General features: G+C 43.6%; 1 protein-coding gene across 6 annotated transcripts in view; it reads right to left on the bottom strand.

The window, feature by feature from the left end:
* The window catches only part of SLC1A2 (solute carrier family 1 member 2), a 142203-nt gene that overhangs the window by 10009 nt on the left and 111626 nt on the right, over positions 1 to 20568 (bottom strand). For all 6 annotated transcript variants that reach the window (XM_045194299.3, XM_024558916.4, XM_024558917.3 and 3 more), the window contains exons 8-10: positions 19899 to 20093; positions 16119 to 16253; positions 3728 to 3959 (exon numbers count right to left, since the gene is read on the bottom strand). In XM_045194299.3, coding sequence (XP_045050234.1) covers positions 3728 to 3959; positions 16119 to 16253; positions 19899 to 20093 — 562 coding nt within the window. The remainder of the gene's footprint in view (positions 1 to 3727; positions 3960 to 16118; positions 16254 to 19898; positions 20094 to 20568) is intronic.

Raw genomic sequence — 20568 nt, 5'->3', positions numbered from 1 at the left:
GGATATGTAAATTACTTCAATGCAGACATTTAGTGATCAAATGTAATCACCAGACTGCCTGTACCACGCTTTCCTGGCTCTGAGGGAACTGAACCTTACACGGAATGGGAGGCTTCCCCTCCACTTCTACGTTGTTCCTAGCTTACCTTCCATCTGTCTGTCCTCAACGTCATGTGCAAACTTAAACCCACGACTGATATTCCACATAATGGAGAGACTGGATTTATGGAAGCATTAGAATATGGAGACATGACAAACGCAGCAATGTTTGAGAGAAATCTGACCTTCTTACCCAAGTGGAAGTGAAACGCATGCGCCATGAACACACACACATGCTGGGAACAGAAAATCGAGTGCCCCTCATGCACCAAGCAATGAAAATAAAAACTAGTCATTCCTCCAATCCCCAGGAGCCCCCCAGGTTTTTTTCTTAGGAAGATCATGCAACAAGCAACAACCACCTCACATGCAGGTACTGTGATTAAAATAAAAAAGTATTGCATAACTTTCAAACTATTATTACAAGGCAAGAATTTGAAAACAGAGAGACCAACATGACATAGCAGTGCTCATCATGGCTAAAGTTTTGACCAGAGCTGCAGCAAATTTGTTTCCCCTTCAGTGAGCTGTCAGGAGAGACATCCAGAAAGGAACAAACTGTCTGGGTGGAGAAAGCTGCCCGTTCACTCTGACCTTGAATGTGCCTATTTGGCTTTCAGTGATGAACCAGATCCATAGCTGTGCAAAACTATAAATCACAGTGTGGTGCCTTTGCAAACCCAGACAGCACTTGGGGGACAGGGCTGGGTTTTTTTTGTGGGTTTTTTGTTTTGTTTTGTTTTGTTTTAATGGTGGGCCCTGTGTTTCAAAAGGAGCTGGGAGAACAGCTTTTTTGGCATTTCTTTTCTGGCTGGGTTAAAGCAATCTGGGAGTCCACTCCCTGATCCATTCCACCCCTCCTGCTCCAGCCACCTGGGCAAGAGAAAAGCAAAAACGGGGAGGGAACTGCCAGTGAGCGTCGATGTCACCCATCTCAGTTTTTAAAACAGTGAGACTAAGAATGGGCTAGAAGGAAATTCAAAGGCATGAATAAATGTGATTCAGCTCTTCTGGGAAAGTGTGCAAATTCATCTCCATAGATCTGGCTGCCTCCTCACATTAGTGTCAACTCAGTTAGTCGGTCTAGAGCAAGAAGAGTCAATTTGCCTCACCTAGCAAAGGCTGGGGACCAGCTGAACTTCACGGAGCTGAACGCAGTCACTTCACTGACAGAACGCAAACAGCCAAAATAGTTGTGAAAGCAATATGGCTATTTCATCCTTTCCATGACCTGCTCAGCTTCACCATTTGACCATCTAAATGCTAATTCTCCAAGAACTTTGCAGGTGGTTGGTTGGGTAGTCAGTTAAGGAGAGACTAAGCCACTATCTCTAAGGAACTGTCCAGCAAAAAAAAAAATTACCTGAATTAAAGAATAGGGTCAAGATGCTAAAAGGATACATCCAACAAATATTTTTGGAGTGCCTACTGTACGTTAGATTCTGCTTCAGGTGCTAGGACACAGCAGTGACAAATGGTGACACAGTCTCTCTCTTCACAGGCTTATGCCCTACTGATATAGACGGTTGACAAACATCTCCTTTTAGAACTTAAATTGTTCTGTTAAAAAATAAAGCAATTTTCTCCTGATGTTCTTGATGTCCTTTGAGGAAAAAAGAAAAATCCAGGAAGTCTGAAATCTAAGACATCATCATGCCTATACACCTTCTTCTTCAAAATGTGTCTTACACAACATTGTTAAGCCTTTTGAGATACTCCAGAAGAATCACAACACAGACAATTAGCTACTAGGATTGTTCTTCTATATAACTTAGAAAATTAAAAAATGTATGGGATTTCATTTTGTTTCATACTACTATGTTTCCCTGAATGGCAGTAATTTTGGATCAGGCCTTATTGCCACCCCAAAATGATACTTTCATTTGCCTGTTCTCCCACGCCTAACTCAGGGCTCTGCAGCTAATGGCCACTTAATAAACAGTTGTGAATGATCAAAATGTAGGTGGCCATAGGAATGAGATTGGGGTGCTCAACTAAAGCTCACAAGGCACACAATAAATACTCAGTAACTATAGCTGAGGATACAGTCATTCCTTGGAAATGTTGACACTTATTGACCCAAACTAACATTTTAATGGGACATAATCCAGCACATTTACTTAAATGTGAGAAATACTAACTTTCTAGAAGAATGGAGTATACTCTTTAGGTATATCTGAATTTCTAATTTAAATCATTTTCACTGAGTCAATTAATTTATGCAATTGCCTCTTGATGGGTGGGAGTCTCTCCCTGGTGGGGTCCCTCCCTAACTTATATCAGAGCTCTGGTTCACCTGTACGTGTACCGGACATAGAAGGATGAGCAAGAGGCTGTGGTTGGTCCACTAGCCTGCTGGGCCTAAGTAGCAATCCAGCAGACAGAATTGTTTCTGTGTCATTCTTAGTTGCCTGGCAGAAGCCGTTGTGTATCTTTGAAATCATCCAGAAGTAACACAGAAAGAAATCAACTATTAAATGAGATCTCGTCACCGTGACTGGTGTGGGTCAGTGGACTGAGCACCATCCTATGAACCAAAAAGTCACCAGTTCAATTCTCAGTCAGGGCACATGCCTGGGTTGAGAGCCAGACCCCAGTTGGGGGCATGCGAGAGGCAACCAATCGACGTATCTCTAGCACATCAATGTTTCCTTCCCTCTGTTTCTCCTGCCCTTCCCCTCGCTCTAAAAAATAAATAAATAAAATCCGAAATGAGATCTTGTCAACAGGAGTCAAAAAGGTATCAAAAATCTGTGTTGGGTTCCAATTGTCCTCAGATGCTGCCTGGAACCATTTTAGCACCCCAACCCCCAGGGTTGACTCCGCTCACCTGCCAGGGTTTCTCCAAGTTTGCTTCACTCTGGCCATGACACTCTGTCTTTGACAATGTTAAGTTAGTTACACTGAAGGCTGGAAAGAGCCTGTCGAGCTTGAAGACTTAGCACCCAACCGCTTGGAAGAGTCCAAAACATCCCTGTACAGGAAAAATGGGGCTGCCAGGCAGTGAGAAGTGTTGTGTTTTTTAGAAGACATCTAGGGATGACTGTCCTGAAGGATAGTTATCCTTTACTTGAAATTTTCCCTAGACTTGGAGCAAAGTGACTGCCAGGTCAAATCTCACATTCTCATAAAAAAAAAAAAAAAAAAAAGGAAGACAAAGATAGCTGCACAGCTATGTGAGCACATTTTTGACTGATCCATGATACACAGCAAGGAGGAATACTTGTGCTAAAAAAAATCAAATGAGTCTGGGTATTTCTCTTGGTACTTCACTAGAGGAACAGAAAATCTGAGAGCCAGCAAAATCCTAGAGCCTGTAAATTCTTGGGCAAAATATTCAAGAAAACCAATCAGATTTGTGGAGTGGGTGGATGGGGGAATCAGAATGACAGTTTTACATCGTATGGATGAAAGAAGCAACTGATTGGCTCTTTCACTGTTAGACCTGTTGATTTCCAGCCATGTTAGACACAGAGTTAGATGATCTTGGACCACAGACGTTTGGGTTACACTATTCGTTAGAAAAACAAATGCGACAAGAATACATGCAGGGCTTCGGTGTTCATTTTAACAAATCGAGCATGCGCTATTATATACAGGTCTCGATATCCATGAATGGGAAAGGTACCTTGCACTCATCTACTATGACAGAGTTGTGTGCGGCATAGACACATTGGCTAGAGTTGCTTTCCCTGTGGTTCTTCGTGTCATCATAAGTGGACTGAGTCTTGGTCATTTCAATATCTTCATGCGCTCGGTGCTGAGAGTCAATGGTATCCAGCTCAGACTTGGAGAGGTGATAGACAATCCCAGCCCCAAAAGAGTCACCCACCACATTGACTGAAGTTCTCATCCTGTCCCTGAGGACAAAGAATAGAAATGTTTAGTGAGGAAGCAGAATGCTATGGTGGTTAAAAGGTCAAAGCCTAGAACCAGAGACGTAGGGTTGAGTGCTCCACCTTTCCCTCTGCCTGATCTCGGGCAGGTTGCTTAAACTTGATTTCCCTGTTTGTCAATTGGAGATAACATCATACTTCTCTTATAAACCTGTGTGAAAATTAAATGAGAAAATGTATGTAAATTGCCCAGAAAATTGTCTGAGGAAGATAAGCACCCAAAAACAATAGCAAAGAAGAAGGAGGAAGAGGAAAGGAGTGATTAGGGGGAAATAATGTGTCCAAGTTTCAGAATTAGTATCCTGACTCCAGACACTCCTAGCTGTGTCTGTCAATTCTCGATTTAAACTGTTTGTAAAAGACTGTACTTCGAAGATAACTGCCACTTATATTATTTATGAGTTCTACAGGAAAGACCAATCACCTGTGAATTCTAATAATAGAAAATTCATCTTTTTGAAAGAATCAAAACTAGCCCTGGCTTCAGTGGATTGAGCACAGGCTGTGAACTAAAAGGTCACCGGTTCAATTCCCAGTCAGGGCACATGCCTGGTTGTGGGCCAGGTTCCCAGTGGGGACCATGTGAGAGGCAACCACACACTGATATTTTTATCCCTCTCTTTCTCCTTCCCTTCCCCTCTCTCTAAAAATAAATAAATAAAATATTAAAAAACAACAACATCTAACATTTCCTCCCCCCTGCACCCCAGTCACTTCACAACAACAACAGATATACAAGCATAACTGTTTGATAGGAAACCCAGCCACAGTTTTCCTCCTAACCAATATGTGTAGTGACTATGTGTTCTGAAAAAAACAAAATGCTTTGTTGTGCTGTCTTTATTAACCTAAAAAAACAAAACAAAAACAAACTTCCAGAGTGCCTTTTGAACAGGAAACTGTTAAGAAAAATCCTTCCTCAAATACTGTTTTCATGTTCTGATTTGAAAAAATGGGATGGTTGATAACTCCCTCTCTTAAAAGGTCAGCAACTGGGAAACTAATTAAGTTCTTAATCAGTGTGAAGAGTCCTTTTGACCACGCTGATGAGATACTGAAAGGCCTAAAGAGAAGAATGCTGAAAAACCACACACACATTAAAGGAACGAAGGGAGGAGGAAGAATTTTTGGGAAAGATTGTGCTGAGACATCTTAGTCCAGAACACACACACACATATACTATATATATAGATATAAAATATGTATATTAATGTTTCTACTTTGACTTGAACTAATTCATATATGTGTGTGTGTGTGAATATATATATAAAGGAACAAAAGCATCAAATAAATTCCAGGTGTTATTATCAAATCGATTTCTCATTAGAAAGTAATAGTAATGAAGCAATTCTAGAAGGAGTCTGGCCTGGCTTCCTTGTGAGGAGCTGGGGAGCCAGCTGTCTTGGTTTCAAGTGGGAAGATGTTGTCCATGAAAAAATAAAGGTCTTAGCCTGAATTCAACTCTCAGGAGCACCTCTCCATCTGAGACTGCGCCTCTCCTCTTTTCTGCTTTGGAGAGTCTGCCTCAGGGTCGACATGAATGAAGACTGAGTCTTGAGGTCATTCACAAAGTCAGGCCCTTGTAGATATTGCTAAGAAGCCCCAGTATAAGGATATAAGAAGAAATGCCTGACAGTCACTAAGAAAAAGCATGGAGTCTGAAGGCAGCCTAACCTGGATTCAAATGCCAGCTCTATTCCTTACCTGTTGGACAACCTTGAACATTTGTAAGCCTAGTTGCCTCATCTCTAAAATGGAAATAATAGAAATGTCTACTACATTAGGATTGTTGTGAAGATTAAATAAGATAAAGTGTTAGCAGTTCCAGACATTTAGTAAGAACTCACAAAACATTAATTATTACATGATGTGTACTTTTAACGTTACTATAAATCTCAAGTCAATTAAAATATATTTCTGACAACTCCTAAGAATGTGCCCAAACATGCCTAGCTAAGCTACTATCCCCCCTTGAAAACATTAACCCTGTTTATAGGACCATTCCTCTGGGAGCATTCCCAACTAGTTAGCTGAGTTATTTGTTCACCATACAGGTGTGGTCTGCTTTGTTGCTTTTCAGCTATGCTTTCAGCCCCTCTTGGTATGTGTTCTGAGTTATGCACCCAACACCTTTGACTAACAGTTAAATTCTTAAGAGGGCTAAAATCTTCAAGAGGAATGGTCTGAGTAGCCACTCATCTCATGGACCAGAAGAATCTGCCTTATTAGCAAGAAGAGCAATCAAAGGTGGTAGTGGTAATGATGATAATATGCTTTCTTGATATTACCTTATTTATTCCTCATCACAACTCTGTAAGAAGTACTACCATCCACATTTAAGAGATGAAGACACTGAGGCCCAGAGAGATTAAGTGGTTTTTCAAAGTCACACATCCTAGTAAGGTCATAGAACCAAATTTGAACTCAGGCAGTGTGACTTCAGAATTCACGACCTGCCACGCAACACAAAGTGCCTGGGAGCCATTAGCTTTGATTTTTGGATGTAGCTCAGCCCTTACTAACTGTGTGATCTGGGTGACTTCTCAGCCCCAATTTTCCTCATGCAGCCAAAACACCTATTTCATTGGATTTGGAGGAGACAAACCCAGTTTCTGTCCCAGAGTTGATACCCATTATAGGCTCCTTCCCTTTGGGGGATAACCATTACTCGTACCCTATCATGTGGGCAAAAGCACAAAATACTATGTTCAAGGGTCAATGATTTTTTCAGATTAATAAATCCGTTTCCACTCAAATGGGTAACACAAGTTTATAAACCCCTGGTTCCTAAACCCTTGACTTTCTTTGATACCGAATTGCTACTCTCCTAAGCAACCACTTAACCCACTTTTGGAATAGGATCTCTGGGAAAGCTTTCCCCAAATTCACTCACTGCACATATCTCTTCCATACTCTAAGATTTCCTTGATTTTGAAAAGGAATTCTGGCCAATGGAAATAGCCACTGGGACAGAATTGAATGGAGGACAAGAGTTGGGTAGAATCAAAGCATACTGATGTTTGATTGACACCAAAATCAAGATGGAAAGGGCCCTGAACTTAGGGCTAAAACTCCATCCCAGATATCCTGGCTCTCTTACCTTGAGCACATCACTTTTCACCTGAGCCTGAAATATGGAATGTGGCTAATCCCAACCTCACAGGAGGTTGTGAGGGTCAAATGAAATGAGAGAAACATTCAGCATGCTTTAAGTACTCATTAAAGATTGCAGAGACACATAAACATACAAATGGCTAAGAGAAATAAAAGAGAACATAGATTCTGATACTTGTTGAGTTCTTTGTTAGTCCACTCATTCATTGAGCATATTCAGGTATTCAGGTGTATAATGAGCATCCTGGTGTGTGCAGGGCACTATGCCAAGTGTCCAGGCAGTAAAGAACAAGCAAGGACTCTTTCCATGCTCTCTTTTCCCCAAGAACCCACGCTCTCTTTACTTGTCTATATCCCCCACTACAATGAGACTAATGTTCTGATAGAAATGAGGGCTGGGTGCTATGGAGTTTTGTAGGTAGGACATTTTATCCATCCTTGGGCCCCAGGAAAGGCTTGAGTAGAAGTATCTTGAGTTATAGTCTAAGGATAAGTCTGAGACAATGCATTAGAGAGAAAAATAACATATGAAATATCAGAGGTAGGCACACTCAGGAACATTCAGGATGGCTAATGAACACAGGGAGGGGCAGAAAGTAAGAACTGACCAAATCACGTAAGGGCTTATCAGCCCAGTTCAGGAGTTAGGGCTTTATCCCAAGTGTAATGAGGAGCCACTGAAGACAAAGATTACACTTGTTCCATTATGAAGAATGGACTAAAGAAAGGCAAGACAGAAAGAGCAAAATCCACTTAGTGAAGAGGTGGTGGATATGGAGCAAGATGAATCTGAGAGAGATTTAGGAGACAGAATTACAGGACTTGAGGACCGATTGGTCATAAAGAATAAAAAAGAAGAGTCAAGGATTCCCCTCAGCGTTCTGGTTTGGGCAGCCAGTGGACAGGCTACCATATCTATGGGGCATCACTGGTTGGGGTGGGGAAGATTCTGTTGTCACCTTGAACATAGTGAGTGGGAGGGCCTTGACCCAGCTAAGGGGAGTGTCCTACAAGTGGTTGTGAATATGGACTATATGAAGATCAAGAGGGACATCTGAGCTGTAGGTAGTGACTCAGGAGTCAGCACCTAGAGAGGCCATGGGTGGATGTCACGGGAGTGTTTAGTTTAATCCTTGGAGAGAATGCAGAGTGAGAAGAGCAGACAACGCTTCAGGAATAAGAGTCAGCAATGGTGCAAGGAAAGCAGAGGTGTTTGGGGGGAAGCATGTTTCAACAAGAAGGGTGTGGTGGACAATGCCCATTACTACCTAGAACTCGGGTAACATAAGAAAAAGAACCGTCTCTTGGTAGCAACCAAGAGACCACCATTGGCTGGCAAGGGCCCTTTCAGTACCGAGGCAGAGAAAGAAGTCCGCTCATCACAGGTGGAAGATTGAATGAGAGGTGAGGAAGTGGAGACATTCTGTATAATCAGTTTAGTCAAGAAGATGACGGAGAAGGTGAAGAAAAGGAATGGCAGATGGAGGGAGACAGAAGATAAAGAGAATTTTTGGTTTGTTTTTGAGGCCACCAGGGGAATAGCTGACCGACTCTGGGGAAATCTGACTCTGGCCAAAAGCAGGATATGGGAGCCTGTGGAAAATTCCTTCACAGGCAAATTCTTTCACTTACTCTCACAACCAGCTCGTATCTCTTAGGAAACTCTGCTGACCTCAGGAGCTTCTAGGCTACTTGGTAGAAAGAATTTTAGTGTGTGGCACTATCCTTGGGCCTGACGCCATGCGTCAGGACTGAGAAGAAGGCAGAGAGGAGAGCAGAACATTTAATTGGGTTGGATTCACCACCAGTGACATAGCTTTTGGAGCCACCGGGAACCAGAGACAAGAGAAGGGAATCAGCTGTTTCATGCTGAGGCCCTAGGTCTGGTTCCCTGGAAGCAAAGCCAAGGTGCTCTCCCTCATTCTTGTCTATCTCTCAATCTAAATCTTGTAGCGGCAAGATGGTGGAATTGTCTGGCAGTCCTGGTTCGCACAGAAGAACAGAGCCAGAGAAGCAAGGTCACCCTAAATTCATCTGGGTCATTCTATTGGGTTTAGCCATATGAAATTGCCGTAAGTCCCCAAATATCAAATATTGGCAATTTTATATGATTCATCTTAACATTCAGAGAAACAAGCCATCGTGTCTGCCTCTCAGAATGCAGGGTGCCCAGGGTGGCAGAGGGGTCACCTGAGGCCCTAGACCTGAGAGGCTGGCACAATTCTGGGTATCCAAGGGCTAAAGCCATGTGGGTTTAGGTAGGGAAGGAGAGCCCAGGAAGCACTGGCTGAGAGTGATTTGGATTCGAGCCTGGATTGCCACCCTGGCTCCAGCAGGGCAAGTTACGTAGCCTCTCCTGCTCAGCTTTCTCATTTGTGAAATGTAGGGAGTAATGCCCACCTCCAGTCGTGTGAGAAGATAATAACTGTTAACATGTATTGAGTGCTTATCATCTGAGAGGTCCTCTGCCAAACTCTTTATATAAAAGGCCTAACACAAACAGAGTGCTCAACCCTGGCTGTTCATCATCATCACCGTTGTTGTTGTTATTATCATTACTATTATTAAGGGGAGTATCATTTCCTCTTTTATTCCTCTACTTAGTCTTATACATTTCTCTTATCACACCTAGTACATTCTGTTGGGATTTTTTTTTTTACTACATCTGTCCCCATTACTAGACTCTTTGAGGGCTTATACCATGTTTTATCGACATGGGCAGGTGGCATGGGCAGGTGGCAGGGGAAGGGGACAAGCAGGATTGTGAAGGAGGTGGCATGGGGATGGATTATTAGTGTAAGAGGGCAGATTAACTAGAAAAAGAACTATTTTTTTGTCTGGCAAATATCTGTTGGATGTTTTGGTGGTGAAAAGTTAGGACTCTGAGCAAGATCCACAAGGAGGAGGAGGGAGACAGAGAAGGGTGAACTCCCTGGCCTACGGACATGAGAGAGGTGTCGTAAGAGCTGGAGAAACAGAAGGAGGGCAAGGAGGCCCAGCGAGGTGGGGAGATGCTGAGACAGGGGTTAAACACATGTAGGGTGAGATTCCCAGGGGTGGGGAACATGAAAGGATTTTTTTTTCCAAGGAAAGGAATGCCTAACATTAAACTTTTACTTTTGTGCCACTAAAATTATTAACAATGATTAGTTCAGAGAAACAGGACTTGAGATTGTAGGATTGGAAAAACTGTCCTTTTTTCCCTTCTAGGCTCTTTGGCTGGTCTAATAATTAAATGAACATAAGACAGATGAACAGGAAGAAAAATAAATTTAATTCTGTACATATGGGAGCCCCATAAAAATATGAGACTCCCAGCACTCAGCCAATTGAGGATCATACACCACTCTGAGCTAAGGAGAAGGGGCGGGGGTCCAGGCTTCAAAGGGAGGGAAGACAATTCACAGGAAGATGAGAAGAGCAGACGTTTGGTAAACAGATGTTTGCCCTGCCAAGCAAATAAGTTATCTCTGGTAATAGCTCTCTTCCTAGTATAGGCCCCCTTTCTAAATGTTTTGAGGCAGTTAAGGGGGGAGATAAAAAGTTTTCCTGAGTCTGTTGTGTCTTCATTGCCTTCAGCTCAAAATAATCCACATGCCAGCATTTTGTCATGGCCTATGCTGCTCCCCTTCAAGATCCAACTGTAAATGAAGGGAGATTTTGTTTTTTCTTTGTCATCTTACAACTCCCTGGAGCTTTTCCCCTCCCCTTGTTTCACCAAGAGCACATAGTTGGTTTTGCTGTGCAGCACGATAGCCCCACCCCCCGATCTGCAATTATACTGCACTGAATCAGGGACACTTTGGCAGTGGAAGGAAGAGGGCCACATTCCAGGAGTAGAAAAGGGCCACATTCCACGCTGAGCTTGACATAGAAGCTGAGGTAAGATGAGGTAAGTTGTAGGAAAGAATTCACTGGAAGATGGAAGTCAAAGAAAAAGATTTCAACATAAGCCCTTGGAATCTTCAGAGATATGGTGGATTTAGGAATAGCTTTTCTTTTTCACCAGACATGGAGTAGGGGTCAAATCAGTTGTGTGTGTGCGTGTGTGCATGCGTATGTCTTAAATAAAGGAAGGAGAACCCAAACTGGCCGGCCTGGGACCCCCAAGGAGCAACAGCCTGGTCATTGGGTTTGAATTCCAGTGTAGTCATTCAATATCCTCTGAACTGGGACAGGCTATTTCTCTCTGAGCCTCAGTTTCCTCAACTGTAAAATGGGCATAATACTATTAGCTGCCTCGTAACTTGCTGTGACTTTTAAACAAGTCCATGTAAAGTGCTTAGAACAATGTCCAACACGTAAGGGGCACTCATTTAGGATTCGTTACTCATATTCTGTGCCCTTTCCATCGATTTTCATTATGTAGAGGCATGAACCATCAATCCTGTCAACTGGTGCTCAGAAATGTGTAAAGATGCTTAACTACCCGCCGTCAGGAACTCCTGCTCCTCCTTCCCCATCTCTAGTCCCTTACTTCTGGCAGTGAGGTCCCTGGACTGCATCGTCAGTATCACCTAGGGACTTGTTAGAAATGCCAATTCTTGGTCCCACCCTAGCCCTTCAGAATCTCCAGGAGATTTTGGTGCAAGCTCAAGTTTGAGAATTATGGCTCTATTCCCTCCAGGCAGGGATGCTAATGGGGGAGCTTCCAACCCCATCCCCCCCCACTGCAGGGTTGGGGAGCCCTATAAAGCCTTCCTTTTAAGTGCCATCTCAACTATATCCAAACTAGTAAATGTGTCACCAGAAATGATCTCACCTGCAGTCTCATGTGATAAATGGACCGATAATCCACTTGGCTTTCACTTTATTTTGCTTTCCTTTTCCCACCAGTGGTCAGACCCAGGTGTTTATTACTTCTCCCTGGTGCTGGCTTCCAGTTTTCACTCCATCTTATCTCCTCCGAGTGAGGGGGTTGTCCAAAAGGACTCTTAGAAATATCTGCCACGGATTCCTGACACAAATTACTTCCTGGATACTGGGGACAGTTCTAGTTCGACCAGCCCCGTCTATCCGGTGTTCTAGGACTCTGGCACATTTCAGGGCCCAGAATCTTGGTTTTCACCATGACATTTACAGAGCAGCTAACTTGCCCTTTGAAAAGCGTCCAGGGCTTGGCGGACAGTAACGAGGCTGGCTGGTCTCCAGCAGCTGGCAAACAGCATGGCGTATTAAATGTCACTGCAGGCTTGGTTTGTTTTAAATTGGAAAATTGCTCGAGTTATGAAAGCTTACAAATCTTGCCGGGAGGAAAAAACATCCCACTGTACCCTGGAAATGACCAGTCTCCCTCTGCACCCCTGTCTCAACTCATCCCCATGCCCCACTCACACATTAAAGGGCAACCAAGAGGCATGGTGCCCACAACCAGCAGTGTGTTTCCAGAACTCCTCTTGCTGGTGGGAAAGAATGTGGCACCATTACTAATGCAAAGCAGATCTGACCTAGCTACAGATCCCTGTGCACATTTTCCCAGGATCCTCTACCCTCCCTTTTTCTTCTCTTCTTAAAATGAATATTCATGCTTGTTTGTATACAAACACTCATCACTGGCAGAATCCTGGTCTGGGTCTTACAATCAGAAGGACACTCAAGGGCACTGGGTCCAGACTCTGTCAAGCTGGAAAGTTATTGTTCCCATTGTACACATGATGTGGTTGAGGTCCAGAGAGTGAGCAACCTACCCGAAGTCCTACAGAGAGTAAGCGTCGGGCTCAGACCCAGGGCGCCTGCCTCTTCCCCTGTCTTCCCTTGATCACCAGGGATCAGACCCCAGAACCTGAAGACAGCTTTTCATTTGTTCCTTCCTTTCCAGCCCAGCTTGGGATGGAGTTTTCTCATACACAGTGTCATCAATATAGTTAATCCCAATGTATCATCATCTTGTTGTTGTTCAGCCAACTCCCTTCTGTGAGCACATTTCAGCCCTGGAGTTAGGACGCCCCGCTCCCTCTGCAAGTGTGAGCACGCAGGTGCCTGTGTGGGGTGATCAGGGAGGCCCGGCCCTCCTATTCCATTTGCTAACATTTAGGTCAAGTAGGCAGGGTCTTGGATGTTTCATGATCTGAGTCTCACCCAACGGGCAAGGGAAGGAAATGGCTGCCAAGAAGACCAGGTCCACACTGGCTGACCTCCTGGGCCCAGACGACTTGAATTCTAAGAATGGCTGGGACCTTGTACCCTGTTAGTTCACACGTAGGCTTTTTCAATGGTTTTGCTTTAATTCTGGGAGGAGGAAAAAAAAGGTCAAACAAAAATCCTCTGGGTAACATGTAGAACCAGAGGTGACACTAATATGTCTGTCTCCCCTGCCTTTCCAACTCTGGACCTCTCTGCTCCACCTTCCCACTGTTAGACCTGCTAGGTACTAATTAGGCAGTGGTATGGGCTGGCATGAAGGGCCCTAGCCTGGCCACACAAGCTATCCTGTGCCCCAGGTAAGAGTCTTGACCCTTCTGATTCCCAGTTTCCTCTGTGAAACACATACAAGGGCTCTTTGGGAATTAATTGTCAACAGGTGTGAAGAACACTGCACTCTCCACAACCCATTGGTTCTTTTTCTTTATTCCTGAGTAACATTAGTGCATTTTTCTCCACTCAAAGGCATTTGCATTGTAATGGGGGCAGCCTTTTTAATGATAATTTTTAAGAGCTGAATCTCTGAAAGTGAATTTTGAACCTCAGAAACAAGCCAAATAAAAGACTAGGCAATGTCATCACAGCAGGCAAGGGACACTGGCTGACAACACAGGTTTGAGAGGCTCACGGGGCAAAGAGATAGAGGACTCAGTAAGCAAAAGGCACAGGAGAAGTAGATGGGATTTTAGTGGCTCCCTCTGTGTTTCTTCTTGTGTAGAAAGGCCCCTGGTTATTATGCAGCAACTCTGTGCTTAACTTGAGCATGCACTTATTGAGCTCTTACTGTGTGCTCTGTCCCCAAGCAATTGTCAATGTCTTTGTTTTCTCTTTCTCTTCCTTCCCAACGAAATCCTACCCCACTACTTTGTCTTCTTCATCCTATTCTCCACCTATCAGATCACACCCCATACCCCACCATCAGATCCCAGCTGCCCCACAGCTGCCTTATCTACAGACATCATGAGAAAGGCTAAATGTAGGGGCCAGCACGAGGCTCCCCCCCCCACCATCTGAGAGAGATGGCAGAGACAGATAAGAGGTAACTTCATGTGCTCTTCATCTTCCCACTAAGGCCATTTCCAGAGAATTTCTCTGGTGACAAAAGAACAAGTCAGGAAGACTCATAACTTTCCTTACAGCCCTCCTGAGTTGAGATTATATCCCAGGAGCCACTTCTCATTTTAACCTAAACCTCAATGGTGGGCAAGTTGTAAGAGACCAGGCTATCTTCCAGCCTTCCCTGATGTCCTTCTTCCCTTCAGCCATGTGCATGGTTCTCTCTTTGGAAGGGTAAATACAGACGGAAGGGACTTATTTTAGCATTGGGGAAACTCAAGTCCATAAAATGTGGCTTCTGGCTCTTAAAATCTGTGCTAATCCATGTCAGAAAAACTGCCACTGGCATGTGAAACAGTTTTAAAAATGTGTGGGGACCTTGGCCTGGACTTCTGTGCTAGCACTTGTCATTCTGTGCCTCTGACACTGAAGTCAATGGTACCCCCCAGCCCCTGTCAGGTAGCTCCAAGTCTGGACAGGAGGCACCGGTGTTCATTCCACAGAACATCAGAGCCTGAATGCAGCCTTAGCAGGGAGTGATCCCAACCTCCATATCAGGGACCATCCGGCTAGACTGGCCCACCTTTGGGAATGGGCAGGGAGTGTCCTAATCTAGGCAAATGTGCTTCACTGGGAAAGGTAGCTGGGCTATGTGTACACAGTCAAGTTCAAGCTTCTTGCATGGCTATTACAGCTGTCCATCTTGCCTCACCTTTTTCCACTCCCCACCTCATACCCTGTGCTCCAACAATACTAAATCACTCATTGGTCCCCACAGTGCCTCAGTGCTTTTGTATGGGCTGGCCTTGATTGGAACATCCTGTTTCCCCTTCTGCCTCTGTATACCTGGGTAACTTCTACCTATCAGTTATAACTCAGCTCAGCTGTCACTGCCTTTAGGAGCTTAAATATGGTCATAATTATGAATGGGGTGGCCTCCAAAACCAAGCAGACCTAGGATTAAATCTCTGTTCATTTTCAAATCACATTACCCCTCTAAACATTAGTTTCCTCATCTATAAAATGGGAGTAGTAACACCAAACTTCCAAGAGTTGTCAGAGGAAGAGGTAAAGTATGTAACACGCTCAGTATAATCTAGCTGGCACATAGTGAACACTCAAAGTCAGCAGCCATTCTCATGGCTTCCTGATTTCCCCACTATGCCCTCCCATCCTAGACTGGGATGGGGCCTCTTTGTATCACTATCTTTTTATATGTGTGTTATCTATTAATCTACTATATTGAAAAATAATTTACACACAATACATGTACCCATTTTAAATGCCTGGCTTGATGAGTTTTGACAAATGTAGATACCTATGCACACCTTTGCAGAAGGAACACTTCTATTACTCCTAAAGATTTCCTTGTGCTGCTTCCTAGTTAATCCTCAGGCTCCCATCCCTTGACTCAGGCAAACACTGGTCTCTCTCTATTGCTAGAGATTATATTGCCTTTCACAGAGCTTCATATAAATGGAATCATACAGTATACACCCTGTGCTTCATTCACTCAACATAATGATTTGAGGTCTTTTGCATGCATCACTAGTTGGTTCCTTATTGGTAAGTTTCTAACCTTGTATATAATTTATCTGATTCCTCCACTCAACTGTGAGGCCATCAAAGATCCTATCTTTTTCTTCTTTGTTTCCTAAACAGGCACTCTGTAAATGTTGGAGGAAAGAAGGGAGGAAGGAAATGAGGGAGTTGCAATGAGGCCTGGCTAAGATCTCCGCTGCAACCTTGCATCTCCTTCACCCTGGAGGCAGCACTCACGTCCTCGGCAGAACCCCATCTGCAAACACTTACAGCAGCCAGTCCACAGCCACCAGCAGGCTGATGTCCTCTGTCGGCAGGCCCACAGCTGTCAGAATGAGGAGCATGGTGACCAGCCCAGCACTGGGGATACTGGCTGCACCGACGCTTGCCAGCGTGGCCGTGAGGCTGTGAGAACAAAGAAGGTCAGGTCATGGGAAGAGAAAATGGTCTTGGCAAAACCATCTCTGGCAATTTTAAGCTCTTATGTTCCCAGCAGTCATAAATTCCCTTTCTTTCCCAAGAAATAGAAAACCAAGACCCAGGAATTAGGGTCTATTTGGATTCTGTTTAACTATGATGGAAACTTACACATTCATGAATTGGAGCCTTATCTCCATCATGATATTCAAGTAGCCTAGAAAATTATAGTGCTCAAATAAAATAAATGTGGCCCTAAAAGCAGGTAAGGAAATATTAAAGAAGAAAAACAAATCACCCTCAATGTTCCCATGGGAGCCTATGCCTTTATGTCTCTGTGAGCACCAGAGACTTTTGGACTGCATGGCAAGAGTCAGTGAAGACCATTGCCAATGTTAATATGAGAACTCAGGAGAGCAAATATCCAACCGAGTGGACATCAGGGGAACAAATCAACAGATTCCAAATGACATTAAGCTTCAGATGCTTGGACGTTTCAACATGGACTGGAAAATCCATTATTCAGACAGCGTGCCAAGAAATGATAATGAAAGAATGGGAGGTTTTCTTTTTGAAGCATCTCATCGTTTTCTTTCCAAGCAATGCCAAGGGCACAGCCAGCACCATTTTGAAATTGTCTCTGGAAGTGGGTTCCACCTGGGACTCAAGTTCCCTGTGGAGACACCAGGGGCCTCTGTGATCTAGCAAAGGGCAGTGACTTTTTCTCCTCCTTTCTGGATGCCATTTGTAAAAGTTGCCATTTCCAAGTGGAAGAATGCTTCTGAGAATACAGATTCCCAACTTGCTTTTGTGGATGCTAGAAAGAAAACAGGGGCTGATTTCTTTGCAGTAATAAAATTCTAGAGCTTCTAGAGTATTTCCTCCAGTTCCAAAGGAAGAATCAGGCTCCTAAACTGGTGTAACCAAGGTCCAGACCACCAGTGTAACTAAGTTCAGAATCCCAGGTTCTTGCAGTTGGGAGGGACCTGAATTTATCTAATTTCACATAAGAGGAAAGGAAGGCCCCGGGACATTTTGTGGTTTACCTTGTTTTTCCATATTGCCCTCCTTCCATACTTAGGCCTGTTACAGTACAAACAACTCCCCTAAGTGAGATCTACAGAACCCATCTGTGTCCTCCCCTGCCCCAATACAGAGCTGGTTTCATGGTTTAGAGAATTCCATTTTCCTCGGACCCATCTGGGTCACCAGAAGTAGCAGTGTGCTATGGTTATCATGAAAGGTTCTGGAGTTGAATGACCTGGGTTCAAATACCAGGTCTGCCACTTATTAACCACATGACTTTGGACAACTAAACCTCTTTGTGCTTTGATTTCCTTATCTGTGGAAAGGAGATAATGATGTTGTCTCACTCTGGTGTTCTTAGAAGCCAATAAATAAAAAGCACTTAGAAGAGGCCAGGCACATTTTGCAAACTCCCAATAAATGTAAATTACTATTCTTATCAGAAAATCTCCACAGGGTGAGGCTGCTTTGCAATGAAAACTTCCCTAAAGCCCCAAGAGCTGGAACATAGGAATTCTCAGCCATTTCCCTGACATGGATAAGCACCAGGAGAGGGGAACTTCCCGAGTTCCAACATCTTGGACTCAACCGTTGTATTTACAACACCAGTTGCTTCTGTTATGAGTCACTCTTACACATCCCTTTGCACAATGGCCATGTTGTCTGGTTACTTCTTGGTCGTGTGTGGCAAATCCTGTAAAGAGAATGCTTGCTGGCAGTTGGTTCCTCCTCTGTTCCTCCAACTCAATCATGTCCTCATGGGCTGAGTGTCCGTGTAATTTCTAAGTCCTCCATCCTTTTATCCCTTGGCTGCTTTTCCTGCCCTCCCCTCTTTGGCTCACTTCTCTAGGGCTGGTTCTTGAATGCTGTGCAAGGCACTACACACATGTTAACAGAACTTCAAGGTAGCTTTGCAAGGTTCATATGGTAGTACCTGTTCCACAAGGAAATCATAGATTGGGGGTGTGTGGAAAGTGTAGGGTCACACAGCTTGAATAGGGTCTGCTGGGATTTGAACACTCGTTCACTTGATTCCAGGGACATGTTGTTCCTAATGTCCCTTGATCCCTCCCCACATTAAAAATTCTGAATTAATGAATCCCAACCATGAATGGGTCACTGATCCATTCTCCCATCTCTATGTTCTCATCTAATGGTGTGAACTTGATGGTCAGTGCAGTTGCCTTCAAGACCAAGAGTTCAGGGACCAGAAATCATCTTTGCTTGGCTTCCAAAAAAGGGGCTTCATTAAGGAACCCTTTTCATCTTTGAGTTTTAAAGCAAGGAAGGCTGGCAGTCTCCAATGCAGTCTGTTAGGACATGATTTAGAATGCTTGATGCTCTGACCTGAAGCCTGTTTTCCCTCACTATGTCACTGTCACATCCTTCTTTTTATATCTCATTTAGTGTCAATAACAATAATAATACTAGTAGCTAACATTTATTGACAGGCGACTATGTGCCAGGCACAACGCTCTTAACCCTCTATTGTCCCCATTATACAGATGAGGAAACTGAGGCTCCTCTATAGGACTACTATGAACTGAGTTGTATTCCCCCAAATTCATTTGTTTAAGCTTCACTGTCCAATGTGACAGGCTTTGGGGAGGTAATTAGGTCATGAGGGCAGAGGCCTCATGATGGAATTAGTGCCCTTATAAAAGGAAACTTTAGAGAGCCAGCTATGTCTGTTTACAGATCAAGGACAGGTCATGTGAGCAAGCAGTGAGAAGCAGGTTAGATACAAACTAGGAAGAGAACATTCAGTAGGAGCTGAATCTGCTAGCACCTTGATCTTGGACTTCCCAGCCTCTAGAACTATGAGAAATAAGTGTCTCTTGTTTAGCTATCTGGTCTATGGTGTTTTATTATAGCAGCCTGAGCTGATAAAAACAAGTATATACCTCATAGGATAGTTGTGAGAATTAGATAAATTAATATAGGCAAGTAAGAGTGATCTTTAAGTTCATGGAGAAGCCATGTGTTTTTAATGACCTCTTGGGAAAGAATTCTTTCTGAATGTTTTAAATGATGAATACATATGGTAAAAAAAAAATAGCTTTAGTAAAAACAGAAATATTTGCTATTTATTCGTAATAAAATGTTTTCTGTTGTATTACAGAATCTTTTCCTTCCAGTATGTCATCATTTCATCCATCACCCCATGGAATGCTGAAGGGAGCATATTTCAATGAAAGAAAAACTGGATCCAGAGTCCGATAACATTGGCCTCAGATACAGCCCTGAGGGCTCATTACTAATGACGTAGCCTTCGACAACCCCTGAAGCCTGCACTTCCTCACCTATTAAATGAGCATAGAAATAACTGTCTTGCAACATCACAGGGTTATTAAAATTCAAATAATATCAAGTTCCCAAAGCAATTTCATATGTGCCACACCAACAGAAGGCATTGGTATGATCCGGCTTCCCTCCTGTCACAATCTTTCCCCTTTGAGATTGCCAATAATTCCTCTTCCCTGTTATTTCCTTCACCGTTCTTCTGCCAGGAGAACTGAAATTCAAGCAGCCCCTGTCAAAGGCAGTTACTGTGGAAGGGGATAAGGTGGAAGGTCATTTCAGGGCCTCCCCCACCAACTCACTCACCTCACAGTCACAATCTGGCCTCCATCCAGGACAACACCATTCATCTGGGCAATGAAGATGGCGGCCACTGCTTCATAAAGGGCTGTACCATCCATGTTAATGGTTGCTCCAACAGGGAGGACAAATCTGGTCACGCGCTTGTCAATCCCCAGATTTTCTTCCAGGCAACGGAAGGTGACAGGCAAAGTTCCAGCACTAAGGAACAGAGAGAAGGAGGGAGGGGAGAGGTTGAAGGAAGAGTAGAGGGGGGAGACAGAGAGAGAGAGAGGAGAGGAGAGGAGAGGAGTTAGGTCTACTGCAGAGAAGCAGAACAAAGAAACTGGAATGCCACCACAAAGGTTTTGTCCTTCTGTTTCAATTGAGCAATGTGACGTGCAAAAAAAAAAGGAGTGTCTGGAGCCAAATTAAAAACAGTAATTTGGAGGTTCAAATTCAATTTATTAAGATGTTAATAGACTGAAAAATATTTTTGTTGGTTCTGGTTTTTGACATATACTCAGAGCTTCAAAGTTCTCTTTTTCCTTCGGTCACTGTTTCCATCTTGGATTCATCCTGAAGCCCATCTAATTGCCCACATTAATTGGGATGCAAGAAAAAAAAATAGGTCAGAAAAGAATCAGCTGTCAACAGTGAAATGGAATGAGGAATTTCTGAATGACCCATAATTTGA

This window comes from Desmodus rotundus, chromosome 5 (genome assembly GCF_022682495.2).
Source record: "Desmodus rotundus isolate HL8 chromosome 5, HLdesRot8A.1, whole genome shotgun sequence".
Classification (NCBI taxonomy): Eukaryota; Metazoa; Chordata; class Mammalia; order Chiroptera; family Phyllostomidae; genus Desmodus; species Desmodus rotundus.
This window is presented reverse-complemented; position numbering and strand designations above follow the sequence as displayed.